Source organism: Hyla sarda, unplaced genomic scaffold (assembly GCF_029499605.1).
Source record: "Hyla sarda isolate aHylSar1 unplaced genomic scaffold, aHylSar1.hap1 scaffold_680, whole genome shotgun sequence".
NCBI lineage: Eukaryota > Metazoa > Chordata > Amphibia > Anura > Hylidae > Hyla > Hyla sarda.
The window spans coordinates 68908-91740 of record NW_026610698.1 but is presented as its reverse complement, the minus strand read 5'-3'; the positions used below and the strand labels follow the sequence as shown (position 1 = coordinate 91740).

At 42.2% G+C, this 22833-nt stretch overlaps 1 protein-coding gene across 2 annotated transcripts in view; it reads left to right on the top strand.

Moving 5' to 3' along the window:
- Positions 1-22833, top strand: part of LOC130343442 (immunoglobulin superfamily member 3-like) — a 96939-nt gene that overhangs the window by 42375 nt on the left and 31731 nt on the right. For both annotated transcript variants that reach the window (XM_056554353.1, XM_056554352.1), the window contains exon 3: positions 17679-18065. In XM_056554353.1, the coding sequence (XP_056410328.1) occupies positions 17679-18065 (387 nt within the window). The remainder of the gene's footprint in view (positions 1-17678; positions 18066-22833) is intronic.

The window sequence follows — 22833 nt, the reverse complement described above, 5'->3', positions numbered from 1 at the left end:
CTCCTCCCACTGCTCAGCATAACTCCTCCCACTGCTCTTTATAACTCCTCCACAACATCTGATCATTATATAACTCCTCCCACTGCTCTCTATAACTCCTCCCACTGCTCAGTATAACTCCTCCACAACATCTGATCATTATATAACTCCTCCCACTGCTCAGTATAACTCCTCCCACTGCTCAGTATAACTCCTCCACAACATCTGATCATTATATATATAACTCCTCCCACTGCTCAGCATAACTCCTCCCACTGCTCTCTATAACTCCTCCCACTGCTCAGTATAACTCCTCCACAACATCTGCTCATTATATATATAACTCCTCCCACTGCTCAGTATAACTCCTCCCACTGCTCAGCATAACTCCTCCCAATGCTCTCTATAACTCCTCCCACTGCTCAGTATAACTCCTCCACAACATCTGATCATTATATATATATAACTCCTCCCACTGCTCAGTATAACTCCTCCACAACATCTGATCATTATATAACTCCTCCCACTGCTCAGTATAACTCCTCCCACTGCTCAGTATAACTCCTCCACAACATCTGATCATTATATATATAACTCCTCCCACTGCTCAGCATAACTCCTCCCACTGCTCTCTATAACTCCTCCCACTGCTCAGTATAACTCCTCCACAACATCTGCTCATTATATATATAACTCCTCCCACTGCTCAGTATAACTCCTCCCACTGCTCAGCATAACTCCTCCCACTGCTCTCTATAACTCCTCCCACTGCTCAGTATAACTCCTCCACAACATCTGATCATTATATATATTAACTCCTCCCACTGATCAGTATAACTCCTCCACAACATCTGCTCATTACATATATTACTCCGCCCAGTGCTCTCTATAACTCCTCCCACTGCTCTCTATAACTCCTCCCACTGCTCTCTATAACTCCTCCCACTGATCAGTATAACTCCTCCACAACATCCGCTCATTACATATATTACTCCTCCCACTGCTCTCTATAACACCTCCCACTGCTCTCTATAACTCCTCCCATTGATCAGTATAACTCCACCACAACATCTGCTCATTACATATATAACTCCTCCCACTGCTCAGTATAACTCCACCACAACATCCGCTCATTACATATATAACTCCTCCCACTGCTCTCTATAACTCCTCCCACTGCTCAGTATAACTCCTCCACAACATCTGCTCATTACATATATTACTCCACCCACTGCTCTCTATAACTCCTCCCACTGCTCTCTATAACACCTCCCACTGATCAGTATAACTCTTCCCACTGCTCAGTATAACTCCTCCACAACATCTGCTCATTACATATATTACTCCTCCCACTGCTCTATAACTCCTCCCACTGATCAGTATAACTCTTCCCACTGCTCTCTATAACTCCACCACAACATCCGCTCATTACATATATTACTCCTCCCACTGCTCTCAATAACTCCCCCCACTGTTCTAACTCCACCCACTGCTCTCTAACTCCACCCACTGCTAAGCATAACTCCTGCTACTCTGTATAATGCCTCCCACAACTCAGTATAACTCCTCCCACTGCTCAGCATAACCCCTCCCATTGCTCTCTATAACTCCTCCCACTGCTCAGCATAAATCTTACTACTCTGTATAACTCCTCCCACAACTGTGTATAACTCCTCCCCTTGCTCTCCATAACTCCTACTTCTCTGTAGCACTCCTCCCACTGCTCAGTATAACTCTACTACTCATTATAACTACTACTACTCTGTTTAACTCCTCCTATCACTCTGTATAACTCCTCCCATTGCTCTGTATAACTCATCCTACCACTCTGTATAACGCCTTCCACTGCTCTGTATAACTTCTCTTTCCACTCTGTATAACTTCTCTTTCCACTCTATATAACTCCTCCTTCCACTCTGTATAACTCCTCCTTCCACTCTGTATAACTCCTCCCTCTGCTCTGTATAACCCCTCCCACTGTTATGTTTAGCTCCTCTACCCCTCTGTATAAATCCTCCCACTTATATGTAAAACTCCTCCCACTTATATGTTTAACTCCTCCCACTGCTCTGTATAACTCCTTCTACTACTCTCAATATCTCCTCCAACTGCTCTGATCAAGTCCTCCCACTGCTCTGTATGACTCCTCCCACTGATCTTTATAACTCCTCCCACTGATCTGTATAACTCCTCCCACTGATCTGTATAACTCCTCCCACTGATCTGTATAACTCCTCCCACTGATCTGTATAACATCTCCCACTGCTCTGTATAACTCCTCCCACTGCTCTGTATAACTCCTCCCACTGCTGTACATAGCTCCTTCTACTACTCTGTATAACTCCTTCCACTGCTCTGTATAACTCCTCCCAATGATCTGTATAACTCCTCCCAATGATCTGTATATAACTCCTTCTACTACTCTGTATAACTCCTCCCACTGATATGTATAACTCCTCCCAATGATCTGTATAACTCCTCCCAATGATCTGTATATAACTCCTTCTACTACTCTGTATAACTCCTCCCACTGAAATGTATAACTCCTCCCAATGATCTGTATATAACTCCTTCTACTACTCTGTATAACTCCTCCCACTGATATGTATAACTCCTCCCAATGATCTGTACATAACTCCTTCTACTTCTCTGTATAACTCCTCCCACTGATATGTACAACTCCTCCCACTGCTGTATATAACTCCTTCTACTACTCTGTATAACTCCTCCCACTGATATGTATAACTCCTCCCAATGATCTGTATATAACTCCTTCTACTACTCTGTATAACTCATCCCACTGATATGTATAACTCCTCCCAATGATCTGTACATAACTCCTTCTACTTCTCTGTATAACTCCTCCCACTGATATGTATAACTCCTCCCACTGCTGTATATAACTCCTTCTACTACTCTGTATAACTCCTCCCACTGATATGTATAACTCCTCCCAATGATCTGTATATAACTCCTTCTACTACTCTGTATAACTCCTCCCACTGATATGTATAACTCCTCCCAATGATCTGTACATAACTCCTTCTACTTCTCTGTATAACTCCTCCCACTGATATGTATAACTCCTCCCACTGCTGTATATAACTCCTTCTACTACTCTGTATAACTCCTCCCACTGATATGTATAACTCCTCCCAATGATCTGTACATAACTCCTTCTACTTCTCTGTATAACTCCTCCCACTGATATGTATAACTCCTCCCACTGCTGTATATAACTCCTTCTACTACTCTGTATAACTCCTCCCACTGATATGTATAACTCCTCCCACTGCTGTATATAACTCCTTCTACTTCTCTGTATAACTCCTCCCACTGATATGTATAACTCCTCCCACTGCTGTATATAACTCCTTCTACTACTCTGTATAACTCCTCCCACTGATCTGTTTTACTCCACATACTACTCTGTAAAACTTCTACTACTACCATTCACATAACTCCTTTTACCAATACTGTAATCCCTCCTCCTATTCTGCTACTCTAACTCCTCCTACTAATAGTATAACTCCTCCTCTTAATCTAACTAACTCCCCCTACTAATAATATAATTTCTCCTACTACTCTAACCCCTCCGTACTAATAATATAACTCCTCCTCCTACTCTAACTCCTCCTACTAATAATATAACTCCCCCTCCTGCTCTAAACATCTCCTCCTACTAATATAACTCCTCCTCCTATTCAAACCCCTCCTACTAATATAACTCCTCCTACTACTCCATATAACTCCTCCTACTTATAATATAACTCCTCAACCTAATCCATGTAACTCCTCCTCCTGGACCATATAACTTTTTCTAACTTCTTATATAACATCTCCTATCACACATAAAACCCTCCCCTATATATAACACCTCCTCCATATAACTCCTCCTACTAATAAATATAACCCTCATCCTACTAACAATATAACTCCTCCTCCTGGCCCATATAACTCATTCTCTTACTCCATTTAACTCCTCCTACTAATAATATAACCCCCTCCTACTCCATATAACTCCTCCTACTTATAATATAACTCCTCATCCTAGTCCATGTAACTCCTCCTCCTGGACCGTATAACTCCTCCTACTAATAATATAATTTATAACAATATATAACTCCTCCTGGTAATAATACAATGTATAATGATATATAATTTCTCCTGGTAATAATATATTATATATCTCCTCCTGGTAATAATATATATTATATATCTCCTCCTGGTAATAATATATTATATATCTCCTCCTGGTAATTATATATGATATATCTCCTCCTGGTAATAATATATATTATATATCTCCTCCTGGTAATAATATATATTATATATCTCCTCCTGGTAATAATATATTATATATCTCCTCCTGGTAATAATATATTATATATCCCCTCCTGGTAATAATATAATATATATCTCCTCCTGGTAATAATATATTATATATCTCCTCCTGGTAATAATATATTATATATCTCCTCCTGGAAATAATATATATTATATATCTCCTCCTGGTAATAATATATTATATATCTCCTCCTGGTAATAATATATTATATAGCTCCTCCTGGTAATAATATATTATATATCTCCTCCTGGTAATAATATATATTATATATCTCCTCCTGGTAATAATATATTATATATCTCCTCCTGGTAATAATATATTATATATCTCCTCCTGGTAATAATATATTATATATCTCCTCCTGGTAATAATATAATATATATCTCCTCCTGGTAATAATATATTATATATCTCCTCCTGGTAATAATATATTATATATCCCCTCCTGGTAATATATTATATATCTCCTCCTGGTAATAATATATATTATATATCTCCTCCTGGTAATAATATATTATATAGCTCCTCCTGGTAATAATATATTATATATCTCCTCCTGGTAATAATATATATTATATATCTCCTCCTGGTAATAATATATTATATATCTCCTCCTGGTAATAATATATATTATATATCTCCTCCTGGTAATAATATATTATATATCTCCTCCTGGTAATAATATATTATATATCTCCTCCTGGTAATAATATATATTATATATCTCCTCCTGGTAATAATATATTATATATCTCCTTCTGGTAATAATATATATTATATATCTCCTTCTGGTAATAATATATATTATATATCTCCTCCTGGTAATAATATATTATATATCTCCTCCTGGTAATAATATATTATATATCTCCTCCTGGTAATAATATATTATATATCCCCTCCTGGTAATAATATAATATATATCTCCTCCTGGTAATAATATATTATATATCTCCTCCTGGTAATAATATATTATATATCTCCTCCTGGTAATAATATCTTATATATCTCCTCCTGGTAATAATATATTATACATCTCCTCCTGGTAATAATATATTATATATCTCCTCCTGGTAATAATATATTATATATCTCCTCCTGGTAATAATATCTTATATATCTCCTCCTGGTAATAATATATTATATATCTCCTCCTGGTAATAATATATTATACATCTCCTCCTGGTAATAATATATTATACATCTCCTCCTGGTAATAATATATTATATATCTCCTCCTGGTAATAATATATTATATATCTCCTCCTGGTAATAATATATTATATATCTCCTCCTGGTAATAATATATTATACATCTCCTCCTGGTAATAATATATTATATATCTCCTCCTGGTAATAATATATTATATATCTCCTCCTGGTAATAATATATTATATATCCCCTCCTGGTAATAATATATATTATATATCTCCTCCTGGTAATAATATATTATATATCTCCTCCTGGTAATAATATATTATATATCTCCTCCTGGTAATAATATATTATATATCTCCTCCTGGTAATTATATATGATATATCTCCTCCTGGTAATAATATATTATATATCTCCTCCTGGTAATAATATATTATATATCTCCTCCTGGTAATAATATATTATTTATCTCCTCCTGGTAATAATATATTATATATCTCCTCCTGGTAATAATATATTATCTCACCAAAAACAATGAGGCCAAATATGGAAAAAATTCATATACTTTATTGAAAGAACAATAAAAACTTATGTTAAAAAATTACATAACAATAATGGATCGGTGGTCATACAACACACACTGCAAAAGAATGATGAGAATGTCCCGTACGACTAAACAGAATGTACAAAATACAAAAGGTCTCATTCAAAATGGTGGCGTACCACATGGAATAGTGGACACGCTCCCTGACGAAGCGGCAAGCGAAAACGCGTTGGGGGTAGGTGAGCTGTCCCAGGATAGGGTGCATGACCAGAATTTGTTTGCTTTTTCCTTTCTTTGTATTCGATTCTCGTTTCTCATAGTCTCATTTCCTATACATGTTATGTATTTGTATATTGACATATTCCATGTGGTACGCCACCATTTTGAATGAGACCTTTTGTATTTTGTACATTCTGTTTAGTCGTACGGGACATTCTCATCATTCTTTTGCAGTGTGTGTTGTATGACCACCGATCCATTATTGTTATGTCATTTTTTAACATAAGTTTTTATTGTTCTTTCAATAAAGTATATGAATTTTTTCCATATTTGGCCTCATTGTTTTTGGTGAGAGTATGTTATAGTGGCCTATGGTACTATTACTTAGTTAGTTTGGCTAACATAATAATATATTATATAGCTCCTCCTGGTAATAATATAATGTATAACGATATATAGCTCCTCCTGGTAATAATATAATGTATAACGATATATATCTCCTCCTGGTAATAATATATTATATATCTCCTCCTGGTAATAATATATTATATATCCCCTCCTGGTAATAATATATTATATAGCTCCTCCTGGTAATAATATAATGTATAACGATATATAGCTCCTCCTGGTAATAATATAATATATATCTCCTCCTGGTAATAATATATTATATATCCCCTTGTCACGATGCCGGCTGGCAGGTAGTGGATCCTCTGTGCCAGAGAGGGATTGGCGTGGACCGTGCTAGAGGATCGGTTCTAAGTCACTACTGGTTTTCACCAGAGCCCGCCGCAAAGCGGGATGGTCTTGCTGCGGCGGTAGTGACCAGGTCGTATCCCCTAGCAACGGCTCAACCTCTCTGGCTGCTGAAGATAGGCGCGGTACAAGGGAGTAGACAGAAGCAAGGTCGGACGTAGCAGAAGGTCGGGGCAGGCAGCAAGGATCGTAGTCAGGGGCAACGGCAGGAGGTCTGGAACACAGGCTAGGAACACACAAGGAAACGCTTTCACTGGCACTAAGGCAACAAGATCCGGCGAGGGAGTGAAGGGGAAGTGAGGTGATATAGGGAAGTGCACAGGTGTAAACACTAATTGGAACCACTGCGCCAATCAGCGGCGCAGTGGCCCTTTAAATCGCAAAGACCCGGCGCGCGCGCGCCCTAGGGAGCGGGGCCGCGCGCGCCGGGACAGAACTGACGGAGAGCGAGTCAGGTACGGGAGCCGGGGTGCGCATCGCGAGCGGGCGCTACCCGCATCGCGAATCGCATCCCGGCCAGAGGCGGTATCGCAGCGCCCCGGGTCCGTGGAACCGACCGGAGCGCTGCAGTGAGAGGAGTGTAGCGAGCGCTCCGGGGAGGAGCGGGGACCCGGAGCGCTCGGCGTAACAGTACCCCCCCCCCTTGGGTCTCCCCCTCTTCTTGGAGCCTGAGAACCTGAGGACCAGACTTTTGTCCAGGATATTGTCCTCAGGTTCCCAGGACCTCTCTTCTGGACCACAACCCTCCCAATCCACTAAAAAGAAGGTTTTCCCTCTGACCTTTTTAGATGCTAAAATTTCTTTGACGGAGAAGATGTCCGAGGAGCCGGAGACAGGAGTGGGGGGAACAGATTTGGGAGAGAAACGGTTAATGATAAGTGGTTTAAGAAGAGAAACATGAAAGGCATTAGGAATACGAAGAGAAGGAGGAAGAAGAAGTTTGTAAGAGACAGGATTAATCTGGCGCAAAATCTTGAAAGGACCAAGATAGCGTGGTCCCAACTTATAGCTAGGGACACGGAAGCGGACATATTTGGCGGAGAGCCATACCTTGTCTCCAGGGGAAAAAATGGGAGGAGCTCTTCTTTTCTTATCCGCGAATCTCTTCATGCGTGAAGAAGCCTGTAAGAGAGAATTTTGGGTCTCTCTCCATATGATGGAAAGATCACGAGAAATTTCATCCACAGCGGGCAGACCAGAGGGCAAGGGGGTAGGGAGGGGGGGAAGAGGGTGACGGCCGTACACCACGAAAAACGGGGATTTGGAGGAAGATTCAGAGATTCTGAAATTATACGAGAATTCGGCCCAAGGTAGAAGATCTGCCCAGTCATCCTGGCGGGAGGAAACAAAATGTCGTAAATAGTCACCCAAGATCTGGTTAATTCTTTCTACTTGTCCATTGGATTGAGGATGGTATGCAGAAGAAAAATTTAATTTAATCTTGAGTTGTTTACAGAGAGCCCTCCAGAATTTAGACACAAATTGGACGCCTCTATCCGAGACGATCTGCGTAGGCAACCCGTGAAGACGAAAAATGTGTACAAAAAATTGTTTAGCCAACTGAGGCGCTGAAGGAAGACCAGGAAGAGGGATGAAATGTGCCATTTTGGAGAATCGATCAACGACCACCCAAATAACAGTGTTGCCATGGGATGGGGGTAAGTCAGTAATAAAATCCATACCAATCAGAGACCAAGGTTGTTCGGGAACAGGCAGAGGAAGAAGAAAACCAGCGGGCTTCTGGCGAGGAGTCTTATCCCGGGCACAGATAGTGCAGGCTCGCACAAAGTCCACCACATCAGTCTCTAGAGTCGGCCACCAATAGAAGCGAGAGATGAGTTGCACAGATTTCTTGATGCCCGCATGACCTGCGAGATGGGAGGAGTGACCCCATTTGAGGATTCCGAGGCGTTGGCGTGGAGAAACAAAGGTCCTTCCTGGAGGAGCTTGCCTGATGGAGGCTGGAGAAGTGGAAATCAGGCAGTCAGGAGGAATGATGTGTTGAGGAGAGAGTTCAATTTCAGAAGCATCTGAGGAACGAGAGAGAGCATCGGCCCTAATGTTCTTATCAGCAGGCCGAAAGTGAATTTCAAAATTAAATCGGGCAAAGAACAGAGACCACCTGGCCTGACGAGGATTCAGCCGTTGGGCAGACTCGAGGTATGAGAGGTTCTTGTGATCGGTGTAAATAATAACTGGAAATCTTGATCCCTCCAGCAGATGCCTCCATTCCTCAAGTGCTAATTTAATGGCTAGAAGCTCTCGATCCCCGATGGAGTAGTTCCTCTCCGCCGGAGAGAAGGTCCTAGAAAAAAACCCACAAGTAACAGCATGCCCGGAAGAGTTTTTTTGTAGAAGGACAGCTCCAGCTCCCACTGAGGAGGCATCAACCTCCAATAGGAAGGGTTTAGATGGGTCAGGTCTGGAGAGCACGGGAGCCGAAGAGAAGGCAGACTTGAGTCGTTTAAAGGCGTCTTCCGCTTGAGGAGGCCAAGACTTGGGATCGGCATTTTTTTTGGTTAAAGCCACAATAGGAGCCACAATGGTAGAAAAATGTGGAATAAATTGCCTGTAATAATTGGCGAACCCCAAAAAACGTTGGATGGCACGGAGTCCGGAGGGGCGTGGCCAATCTAAGACGGCAGAGAGTTTATCTGGATCCATTTGTAGTCCCTGGCCAGAGACCAAGTATCCTAGAAAAGGAAGAGATTGGCATTCAAACAGACATTTCTCAATTTTAGCATAGAGTTGATTGTCACGAAGTCTCTGAAGAACCATACGGACATGCTGGCGGTGTTCTTCTAGATTGGCCGAAAAAATTAGGATATCATCAAGATATACAACAACACAGGAGTATAACAGATCACGAAAAATTTCATTAACAAAGTCCTGGAAGACAGCAGGGGCGTTGCACAGGCCAAAGGGCATGACCAGATACTCAAAGTGTCCATCTCTGGTGTTAAATGCTGTTTTCCACTCATCCCCCTCTCTGATGCGGATGAGGTTATAGGCGCCTCTTAAGTCCAATTTAGTAAAGATGTGGGCACCTTGGAGGCGATCAAAGAGTTCAGAGATGAGGGGTAAGGGGTAGCGGTTCTTAACCGTGATTTTATTAAGTCCGCGGTAGTCAATGCAAGGACGTAGAGAGCCATCTTTTTTGGACACAAAGAAAAATCCGGCTCCGGCAGGAGAGGAGGATTTACGGATAAAGCCCTTTTTTAGATTCTCCTGGACGTATTCAGACATGGCAAGAGTCTCTGGGGCAGAGAGAGGATAAATTCTGCCCCGGGGTGGAGTAGTGCCCGGGAGGAGGTCGATAGGACAATCATAAGGCCTGTGAGGAGGTAGAGTCTCCGCTTGTTTTTTGCAGAAAACATCCGCGAAGTCCATATAGGCCTTAGGGAGACCGGTTACTGGAGGAAGTACAGAGTTACGGCAAGGGTTACTGGGAACCGGTTTTAGACAGTCCTTGGAACAAGAGGGCCCCCAACTCTTGATCTCCCCAGTGGACCAATCCAGGGTTGGGGAATGAAGTTGAAGCCAGGGAAGTCCAAGGAGAATTTCCGAGGTGCAATTGGGGAGGACCAAAAGTTCAATCCTCTCGTGATGAGATCCGATGCTCATTAGAAGGGGCTCCGTGCGGAAACGTATGGAACAGTCCAATCTTTCATTGTTTATACAATTGATGTAAAGGGGTCTGGTGAGACTGGTCACTGGGATGTTGAACCTGTTGACGAGAGAGGCCAAAATAAAATTTCCTGCAGATCCAGAGTCCAAGAAGGCCACAGAAGAGAAGGAGAAGGCAGAGGCAGACATCCGCACAGGCACAGTAAGACGTGGAGAAGCAGAGTGGACATCAAGGATTGTCTCACCTTTGTGCGGAGTCAGGGTACGTCTTTCCAGGCGGGGAGGGCGGATAGGACAATCCCTCAGGAAGTGTTCGGTACTAGCACAGTACAGGCAGAGGTTCTCCATGCGGCGTCGTGTCCTCTCTTGAGATGTCAGGCGAGACCGGTCGACCTGCATAGCCTCCACGGCGGGAGGCACAGGAACAGATTGCAGGGAACCAGAGGAGAGAGGAGCCGAGGAGAAGAAACGCCTCGTGCGAACAGAGTCCATATCTTGGCGGAGCTCCTGACGCCTTTCGGAAAAACGCATGTCAATGCGAGTGGCTAGGTGAATAAGTTCATGAAGATTAGCAGGCATTTCTCGTGCGGCCAGAACATCTTTAATGTTGCTGGATAGGCCTTTTTTAAAGGTCGCGCAGAGGGCCTCATTGTTCCAGGATAACTCAGAAGCAAGAGTACGGAATTGTACGGCATACTCGCCAACGGAAGAATTACCCTGGACCAGGTTCAACAGGGCAGTCTCAGCAGAAGAGGCTCGGGCAGGTTCCTCAAAGACACTTCGAATCTCCGAGAAGAAGGAGTGTACAGAGGCAGTGACGGGGTCATTGCGGTCCCAGAGCGGTGTGGCCCAAGCCAGGGCTTTTCCAGACAGCAGGCTGACTACGAAAGCCACCTTAGACCTTTCAGTGGGGAACTGGTCCGACATCATCTCCAAGTGTAATGAACATTGGGAAAGGAAGCCACGGCAAAGCTTAGAGTCCCCATCAAATTTATCCGGCAAGGATAGTCGTAGTCCAGAAGCGGCCACTCGCTGCGGAGGAGGTACAGGAGCTGGCGGAGGAGATGGTTGCTGGAGCTGTGGTAGTAACTGTTGTAGCATAACAGTCAGTTGAGACAGCTGTTGGCCTTGTTGCGCAATCTGTTGTGACTGCTGGGCGACCACCGTGGTGAGGTCAGCGACAACTGGCAGAGGAACTTCAGCGGGATCCATGGCCGGATCTACTGTCACGATGCCGGCTGGCAGGTAGTGGATCCTCTGTGCCAGAGAGGGATTGGCGTGGACCGTGCTAGAGGATCGGTTCTAAGTCACTACTGGTTTTCACCAGAGCCCGCCGCAAAGCGGGATGGTCTTGCTGCGGCGGTAGTGACCAGGTCGTATCCCCTAGCAACGGCTCAACCTCTCTGGTGCTGAAGATAGGCGCGGTACAAGGGAGTAGACAGAAGCAAGGTCGGACGTAGCAGAAGGTCGGGGCAGGCAGCAAGGATCGTAGTCAGGGGCAACGGCAGGAGGTCTGGAACACAGGCTAGGAACATACAAGGAAACGCTTTCACTGGCACTAAGGCAACAAGATCCGGCGAGGGAGTGAAGGGGAAGTGAGGTGATATAGGGAAGTGCACAGGTGTAAACACTAATTGGAACCACTGCGCCAATCAGCGGCGCAGTGGCCCTTTAAATCGCAAAGACCCGGCGCGCGCGCGCCCTAGGGAGCGGGGGCCGCGCGCGCCGGGACAGAACTGACGGAGAGCGAGTCAGGTACGGGAGCCGGGGTGCGCATCGCGAGCGGGCGCTACCCGCATCGCGAATCGCATCCCGGCCAGAGGCGGTATCGCAGCGCCCCGGGTCCGTGGAACCGACCGGAGCGCTGCAGTGAGAGGAGTGTAGCGAGCGCTCCGGGGAGGAGCGGGGACCCGGAGCGCTCGGCGTAACACCCCTCCTGGTAATAATATATTATATATCCCCTCCTGGTAATAATATATTATATATCCCCTCCTGGTAATAATATATATTATATATCTCCTCCTGGTAATAATATAGAGTATTGTATATCTCCTCCTGGTAATAATATAATATATATCTCCTCCTGGTAATAATATATTATATAGCTCCTCCTGGTAATAATATAATATATATCTCCTCCTGGTAATAATATATTATATAGCTCCTCCTGGTAATAATATAGAGTATTGTATATCTCCTCCTGGTAATAATATAATATATATCTCCTCCTGGTAATAATATATTATATATCTACTCCTGGTAATAATATATTATATATCTCCTCCTGGTAATAATATATTATATATCTCCTCCTGGTAATAATATATTATATATCTCCTCCTGGTAATAATATATATGATATATCTCCTCCTGGTAATAATATATTATATAGCTCCTCCTGGTAATAATATACAGTATTGTATATCTCCTCCTGGTAATAATATATTATATATCTCCTCCTGGTAATAATATAATATATATCTCCTCCTGGTAATAATATATTATATAGCTCCTCCTGGTAATAATATAATATATATCTCCTCCTGGTAATAATATAATATATATCTCCTCCTGGTAATAATATATATTATATATCTCCTCCTGGTAATAATATAATATATATCTCCTCCTGGTAATAATATAATATATATCTCCTCCTGGTAATAATATATATTATATATCTCCTCCTGGTAATAATATATTATATATCTCCTCCTGGTAATAATATATTATATATCTCCTCCTGGTAATAATATATATGATATATCTCCTCCTGGTAATAATATATTATATATCTCCTCCTGGTAATAATATATTATATATCTCCTCCTGGTAATAATATATTATACATCTCCTCCTGGTAATAATATATTATACATCTCCTCCTGGTAATAATATATTATACATCTCCTCCTGGTAATAATATATTATATATCTCCTCCTGGTAATAATATATTATATATCTCCTCCTGGTAATAATATATTATATATCTCCTCCTGGTAATAATATATTATATATCTCCTCCTGGTAATAATATATTATATATCTCCTCCTGGTAATAATATATTATATATCTCCTCCTGGTAATAATATATTATATATCTCCTCCTGGTAATAATATATTATATATCTCCTCCTGGTAATTATATATGATATATCTCCTCCTGGTAATAATATATTATATATCTCCTCCTGGTAATAATATATTATATATCTCCTCCTGGTAATAATATATTATATATCTCCTCCTGGTAATAATATATTATCTCACCAAAAACAATGAGGCCAAATATGGAAAAAATTCATATACTTTATTGAAAGAACAATAAAAACTTATGTTAAAAAATTACATAACAATAATGGATCGGTGGTCATACAACACACACTGCAAAAGAATGATGAGAATGTCCCGTACGACTAAACAGAATGTACAAAATACAAAAGGTCTCATTCAAAATGGTGGCGTACCACATGGAATAGTGGACACGCTCCCTGACGAAGCGGCAAGCGAAAACGCGTTGGGGGTAGGTGAGCTGTCCCAGGATAGGGTGCATGACCAGAATTTGTTTGCTTTTTCCTTTCTTTGTATTCGATTCTCGTTTCTCATAGTCTCATTTCCTATACATGTTATGTATTTGTATATTGACATATTCCATGTGGTACGCCACCATTTTGAATGAGACCTTTTGTATTTTGTACATTCTGTTTAGTCGTACGGGACATTCTCATCATTCTTTTGCAGTGTGTGTTGTATGACCACCGATCCATTATTGTTATGTCATTTTTTAACATAAGTTTTTATTGTTCTTTCAATAAAGTATATGAATTTTTTCCATATTTGGCCTCATTGTTTTTGGTGAGAGTATGTTATAGTGGCCTATGGTACTATTACTTAGTTAGTTTGGCTAACATAATAATATAATATATATCTCCTCCTGGTAATAATATAATATATAGCTCCTCCTGGTAATAATATATATTATATATCTCCTCCTGGTAATAATATATTATATAGCTCCTCCTGGTAATAATATAATATATATCTCCTCCTGGTAATAATATATTATATATCCCCTCCTGGTAATAATATATATTATATATCCCCTCCTGGTAATAATATAATATATATCTCCTCCTGGTAATAATATATTATATATCTCCTCCTGGTAATAATATATTATATATCCCCTCCTGGTAATAATATATATTATATATCTCCTCCTGGTAATAATATAGAGTATTGTATATCTCCTCCTGGTAATAATATAATATATATCTCCTCCTGGTAATAATATATTATATAGCTCCTCCTGGTAATAATATAATATATATCTCCTCCTGGTAATAATATATTATATAGCTCCTCCTGGTAATAATATAGAGTATTGTATATCTCCTCCTGGTAATAATATAATATATATCTCCTCCTGGTAATAATATATTATATATCTCCTCCTGGTAATAATATATTATATAGCTCATCCTGGTAATAATATAATGTATAACGATATATAGCTCCTCCTGGTAATAATATATATTATATATCTCCTCCTGGTAATAATATATATTATATATCTCCTCCTGGTAATAATATATTATATAGCTCCTCCTGGTAATAATATACAGTATTGTATATCTCCTCCTGGTAATAATATATTATATATCTCCTCCTGGTAATAATATAATATATATCTCCTCCTGGTAATAATATATTATATATCTCCTCCTGGTAATAATATATTATATAGCTCCTCCTGGTAATAATATATTATATAGCTCCTCCTGGTAATAATATATTATATAGCTCCTCCTGGTAATAATATATTATATATCTCCTCCTGGTAATAATATAATGTATAACGATATATAGCTCCTCCTGGTAATAATATATTATATATCTCCTCCTGGTAATAATATAATGTATAACGATATATAGCTCCTCCTGGTAATAATATACAGTATTGTATATCTCCTCCTGGTAATAATATATTATATATCTCCTCCTGGTAATATATTATATATCTCCTCATGGTAATAATATATTATATATCTCCTCCTGGTAATAATATAATATATATCTCCTCCTGGTAATAATATATTATATATCTCCTCCTGGTAATAATATATTATATATCTCCTCCTGGTAATAATATATTATATATCTCCTCCTGGTAATAATATATTATATATCTCCTCCTGGTAATAATATATTATATATCTCCTTCTGGTAATAATATATTATATATCTCCTCCTGGTAATAATATATTATATATCTCCTCCTGGTAATAATACATTATATATCTCCTCCTGGTAATAATATATTATATAGCTCCTCCTGGTAATAATATATTATATATCTCCTCCTGGTAATAATATATTATATATCTCTTCCTGGGAATAATATATTATATAGCTCCTCCTGGTAATATTATCTTATATAGCTCCTCCTGGGAATAATATATTATATATCTCCTCCAGGTAATAATATATTATATAGCTCCTCCTGGTAATAATATATTATATATCTCTTCCTGGGAATAATATATTATATAGCTCCTCCTGGTAATATTATCTTATATAGCTCCTCCTGGGAATAATATATTATATATCTCCTCCTGGTAATAATATAATATATATCTCCTCCTGGTAATAATATCTTATATATCTCCTCCTGGTAATAATATATTATATATCTCCTCCTGGGAATAATATATTATATAGCTCCTCCTGGTAATATTATCTTATATAGCTCCTCCTGGGAATAATATATTATATAGCTCCTTCTGGTAATAATATATTATATATCTCCTCCTGGTAATAATATCTTATATATCTCCTCCTGGTAATATTATGTTATATAGCTCCTCCTGGGAATAATATATTATATAGCTCCTCCTGGTAATAATATATTATATAGCTCCTCCTGGGAATAATATATTATATAGCTCCTTCTGGTAATAATATATTATATATCTCCTCCTGGTAATAATATAGAGTATTGTATATCTCCTCCTGGTAATAATATAATATATATCTCCTCCAGGTAATAATATATTATATAGCTCCTCCTGGTAATAATATATTATATATCTCCTCCTGGTAATATACTATATATCTCCTCCTGGTAATAATATATTATATAGCTCCCCCTGGTAATAATATATTATATATCTCCTCCTGGTAATAATATATTATATATCTCCTCCTGGTAATAATATATTATATATCTCCTCCTGGGAATTATATATTATATAGCTCCTCCTGGTAATAATATATTATATATCTCCTCCTGGTAATAATATATTATATATCTCCTCCTGGTAATAATATATTATATATCTCCTCCAGGTAATAATATATTATATAGCTCCTCCTGGTAATAATATATTATATATCTCCTCCTGGGAATAATATATTATATAGCTCCTCCTGGTAATAATATCTTATATATCTCCTCCTTGTAATAATATATTATATATCTCCTCCTGGAAATAATATATTATATAGCTCCTCCTGGTAATAATATCTTATATATCTCCTCCTGGTAATATTATCTTATATATCTCCTCCTGGTAATAATATATTGTATAGCTCCTCCTGGTAATAATATATTATATATCTCCTCCTGGGAATAATATATTATATAGCTCCTCCTGGTAATAATATCTTATATATCTCCTCCTGGTAATAATATATTATATATCTCCTCCTGGAAATAATATATTATATAGCTCCTCCTGGTAATAATATCTTATATATCTCCTCCTGGTAATATTATCTTATATATCTCCTCCTGGTAATAATATATTGTATAGCTCCTCCTGGTAATAATATATTATATATCTCCTCCTGGGAATAATATATTATATAGCTCCTCCTGGTAATATTATCTTATATAGCTCCTCATGGTAATAATATATTGTATAGCTCCTCCTGGTAATAAAATAATATAGCTCCTCCTGGTAATAATATATTATATAGCTCCTCCTGGTAATAATATATTATATAGCTCCTCCTGGTAATAATATATCTCCTGTTCTGGGCAGTGATCCCGGACTCCCTGCAGGTTTCGCTCCTCTCCCCTGCGGACTTGACGCTCTCTGAGGACGCCCGTGCGGTGCTGACCTGTGAGGTGGTCTCTGTCACTCCGCAGCACACTCACGTCTCGGTCACCTGGTTCCAGCGCAGTGCGGGGTCCTCTCGGCCCATCGCCTCCCTCTCCCGGGAATCCATCACCTCTGTGGCCTCCGCCTTCATGACCAGAGACCCCCGCCCGGAGAAAGTGTCCACCACCCTGTACAGGCTGACCCTCAGCGCGGAGCACGGGCAATACTACTGCCAGGCCACCGAGTGGATCCAGGACCCCGACAAGAGCTGGTACCCCCTGAGCACCAAGAGGAGCTGCGACACCACCCTCCACCTCCATGCTGCAGGTCAGTCCAAGGTGTATAGCGCCAACATATTCCACAACACTGTACAGACAAAGTAAACCCTGTGATGTCATATGTGTCTCCTCCAGCAGGGGGCGGTGCTGTACATAGTAACCCCTGTGATGTCATATGTGTCTCCTCCAGCAGGGGGCGGTGCTGTACATAGTAAACCCTGTGATGTCATATGTGTCTCCTCCATCAGGGGGCGGTACAGTCATAGTAAACCCTGTGATGTCATATGTGTCTCCTCCATCAGGGGGCGGTGCTGTACATAGTAAACCCTGTGATGTCATATGTGTCTCCTCCATCAGGGGGCGGTGCTGTACATAGTAAACCCTGTGATGTCATATGTGTCTCCTCCAGCAGGGAGCGGTGCTGTACATAGTAAACCCTGTGATGTCATATGTGTCTCCTCCAGCAGGGGGCGGTGCTGTACATAGTAAACCCTGTGATGTCATATGTGTCTCCTCCAGCAGGGGGCGGTGCTGTACAGACATAGTAAACCCTGTGATGTCATATGTGTCTCCTCCATCAGGGGGCGGTGCAGTACATAGTAAACCCTGTGATGTCATATGTGTCTCCTCCAGCAGGGGGCGGTGCTGTACATAGTAAAGCCTGTGATGTCATATGTGTCTCCTCCATCAGGGGGCGGTGCTGTACATAGTAAACCCTGTGATGTCATATGTGTCTCCTCCAGCAGGGGGCGGTGCTATACAGTCATAGTAAACCCTGTGATGTCATATGTGTCTCCTCCAGCAGGGGGCGGTGCTGTACAGTCATAGTAAACCCTGTGGTGTCATATGTGTCTCCTCCAGCAGGGGGCGGTGCTGTACAGTCATAGTAAACCCTGTGGTGTCATATGTGTCTCCTCCATCAGGGGGCGGTGCTGTACAGTCATAGTAAACCATGTGATGTCATATGTGTCTCCTCCATCAGGGGGCGGTGCTGTACATAGTAATCCCTGTGATGTCATATGTGTCTCCTCCAGCAGGGGGCGGTGCTGTACATAGTAAACCCTGTGATGTCATATGTGTCTCCTCCAGCAGGGGGCGGTGCTGTACATAGTAATCCCTGTGATGTCATATGTGTCTCCTACAGCAGGGGGCGGTGCTGTACATAGTAAACCCTGTGATGTCATATGTGTCTCCTCCAGCAGGGGGCGGTGCTGTACAGACATAGTAAACCCTGTGATGTCATATGTGTCTCCTCCAGCAGGGGGCGGTGCTGTACATAGTAATCCCTGTGATGTCATATGTGTCTCCTCCAGCAGGGGGCGATGCTGTACATAGTAAACCCTGTGATGTCATATGTGTCTCCTCCAGCAGGGGGCGGTGCTGTACATAGTAAACCTTGTGATGTCATATGTGTCTCCTCCAGCAGGGGGCGGTGCTGTACAGTCATAGTAAACCCTGTGGTGTCATATGTGTCTCCTCCAGCAGGGGGCGGTGCTGTATATAGTAAACCCTGTGATGTCATATGTGTCTCCTCCAGCAGGGGGCGGTGCTGTACAGTCATAGTAAACTCTGTGATGTCATATATGTCTCGTCCAGCAGGGGGCGGTGCAGTACATAGTAAACCCTGTGATGTCATATGTGTCTCCTCCATCAGGGGACGGTGCTGTACATAGTAAACCCTGTGATGTCATATGTGTCTCCTCCAGCAGGGGGCGGTGCTGTACAGACATAGTAAACCCTGTGATGTCATATGTGTCTCCTCCATCAGGGGGCGGTGCAGTACATAGTAAACCCTGTGATGTCATATGTGTCTCCTCCAGCAGGGGGCGGTGCTGTACATAGTAAAGCCTGTGATGTAATATGTGTCTCCTCCATCAGGGGGCGGTGCTGTACATAGTAAACCCTGTGATGTCATATGTGTCTCCTCCAGCAGGGGCGGTGCTGTACATAGTAAATCCTGTGATGTCATATGTGTCTCCTCCAGCAGGGGGCGGTGCTGTACATAGTAAACCATGTGATGTCATATGTGTCTCCTCCAGCAGGGGGCGGTGCTGTATATAGTAAATCCTGTGATGTCATATGTGTCTCCTCCAGCAGGGGGCGGTGCTGTACATAGTAAACCCTGTGATGTCATATGTGTCTCCTCCAGCAGGGGCGGTGCTGTACATAGTAAATCCTGTGATGTCATATGTGTCTCCTCCAGCAGGGGGCGGTGCTGTACATAGTAAACCATGTGATGTCATATGTGTCTCCTCCAGCAGGGGGCGGTGCTGTATATAGTAAATCCTGTGATGTCATATGTGTCTCCTCCAGCAGGGGGCGGTGCTGTACATAGTAAACCCTGTGATGTCATATGTGTCTCCTCCAGCAGGGGGCGGTGCTGTACATAGTAAACCCTGTGATGTCATATGTGTCTCCTCCAGCAGGGGACGGTGCTGTACATAGTAAACCCTGTGATGTCATATGTGTCTCCTCCAGCAGGGGGCGGTGCTGTACAGACATAGTAAACCCTGTGGTGTCTTATGTGTTTCCTCCAGCAGGGGGCGGTGCTGTACATAGTAAACCCTGTGATGTCATATGTGTCTCCTCCAGCAGGGGGCGGTGCTGTACAGTCATAGTAAACCATGTGATGTCATATGTGTCTCCTCCAGCAGGGGGCGGTGCTGTACATAGTAAACCCTGTGGTGTCATATGTGTCTCCTCCAGCAGGGGGCGGTGCTGTACATAGTAAACCCTGTGGTGTCATATGTGTCTCCTCCAGCAGGGGGCGGTGCTGTACATAGTAAATCCTGTGATGTCATATGTGTCTCCTCCAGCAGGGGGCGGTGCTGTACATAGTAATCCCTGTGATGTCATATGTGTCTTCTCCAACAGGGGGCGGTGCTGTACATAGTAAACCATGTGATGTCATATGTGTCTCCTCCAGCAGGGGGCGGTGCTGTACAGACATAGTAAACCCTGTAGTGTCTTATGTGTTTCCTCCAGCAGGGGGCGGTGCTGTACATAGTAAACCCTGTGGTGTCTTATGTGTTTCCTCCAGCAGGGGGCGGTGCTGCACATAGTAAACCATGTGATGTCATATGTGTCTCCTCCAGCAGGGGGTGGTGCTGTACATAGTAAACGCTGTGATGTCATATGTGTCTCCTCCAGCAGGGGGTGGTGCTGTACATAGTAAACCCTGTGATGTCATATGTGTCTCCTCCAGCAGGAGGCGGTGCTGTACATAGTAATCCCTGTGATGTCATATGTGTCTTCTCCAACAGGGGGCGGTGCTGTACATAGTAAACCATGTGATGTCATATGTGTCTCCTCCAGCAGGGGGCGATGCTGTACATAGTAAACCCTGTGATGTCATATGTTTCTCCTCCAGCAGGGGGCGGTGCTGTACAGTCATAGTAAACCCTGTGATGTCATATGTGTCTCCTCCAGCAGGGGGCGGTGCTGTACATAGTAATCCCTGTGATGTCATATGTGTCTCCTCCAGCAGGGGGCGGTGCTGTACAGACATAGTAAACCCTGTGATGTCATATGTGTCTCCTCCAGCAGGGGGCGGTGCTGTACATAGTAAACCCTGTGATGTCATATGTGTCTCCTCCAGCAGGGGGCGGTGCTGTACATAGTAAACCCTGTGATGTCATATGTGTCTCCTCCAGCAGGGGGCGGTGCTGTACATAGTAAACCCTGTGATGTCATATGTGTCTCCTCCAGCAGGGGGCGGTGCTGTACATAGTAAACCCTGTGATGTCATATGTGTCTCCTCCAGCAGGGGGCGGTGCTGTACAGACATAGTAAACCCTGTGGTGTCTTATGTGTTTCCTCCAGCAGGGGGCGGTGCTGTACATAGTAAACCCTGTGGTGTCATATGTGTCTCCTCCAGCAGGGGGCGGTGCTGTACATAGTAAATCCTGTGATGTCATATGTGTCTCCTCCAGCAGGGGGCGGTGCTGTACAGTAATAGTAAACCCTGTGATGTCATATGTGTCTCCTCCAGCAGGGGGCGGTGCTGTACATAGTAAAACCAGTGATGTCATATGTTTCTCCTCCAGCAGGGAGCGGTGCTGTACATAGTAAACCCTGTGATGTCATATGTGTCTCCTCCAGCAGGGGGCGGTGCTGTACATAGTAAACCCTGTGATGTCATATGTGTCTCCTCCATCAGGGGGCGGTGCTGTACAGACATAGTAAACCCTGTGATGTCATATGTGTCTCCTCCAGCAGGGGGCGGTGCTGTACATAGTAATCCCTATGATGTCATATGTGTCTCCTCCAGCAGGGGGCGGTGCTGTACATAGTAAACCCTGTGATGTCATATGTGTCTCCTCCATCAGGGGGCGGTGCTGTACAGACATAGTAAACCCTGTGATGTCATATGTGTCTCCTCCAGCAGGGGGCGGTGCTGTACATAGTAATCCCTGTGATGTCATATGTGTCTCCTCCAGCAGGGGGCGGTGCTGTACATAGTAAACCCTGTGATGTCATATGTATCTCCTCCATCAGGGGGCGGTGCTGTACATAGTAAACCATGTGATGTCATATGTGTCTCCTCCAGCAGGGGGCGGTGCTGTACATAGTAAAGCCTGTGATGTCATATGTGTCTCCTCCATCAGGGGGCGGTGCTGTACATAGTAAACCCTGTGATGTCATATGTGTCTCCTCCAGCAGGGGGCGGTGCTATACAGTCATAGTAAACCCTGTGATGTCATATGTGTCTCCTCCAGCAGGGGGCGGTGCTGTACAGTCATAGTAAACCCTGTGGTGTCATATGTGTCTCCTCCAGCAGGGGGCGGTGCTGTACAGTCATAGTAAACCCTGTGGTG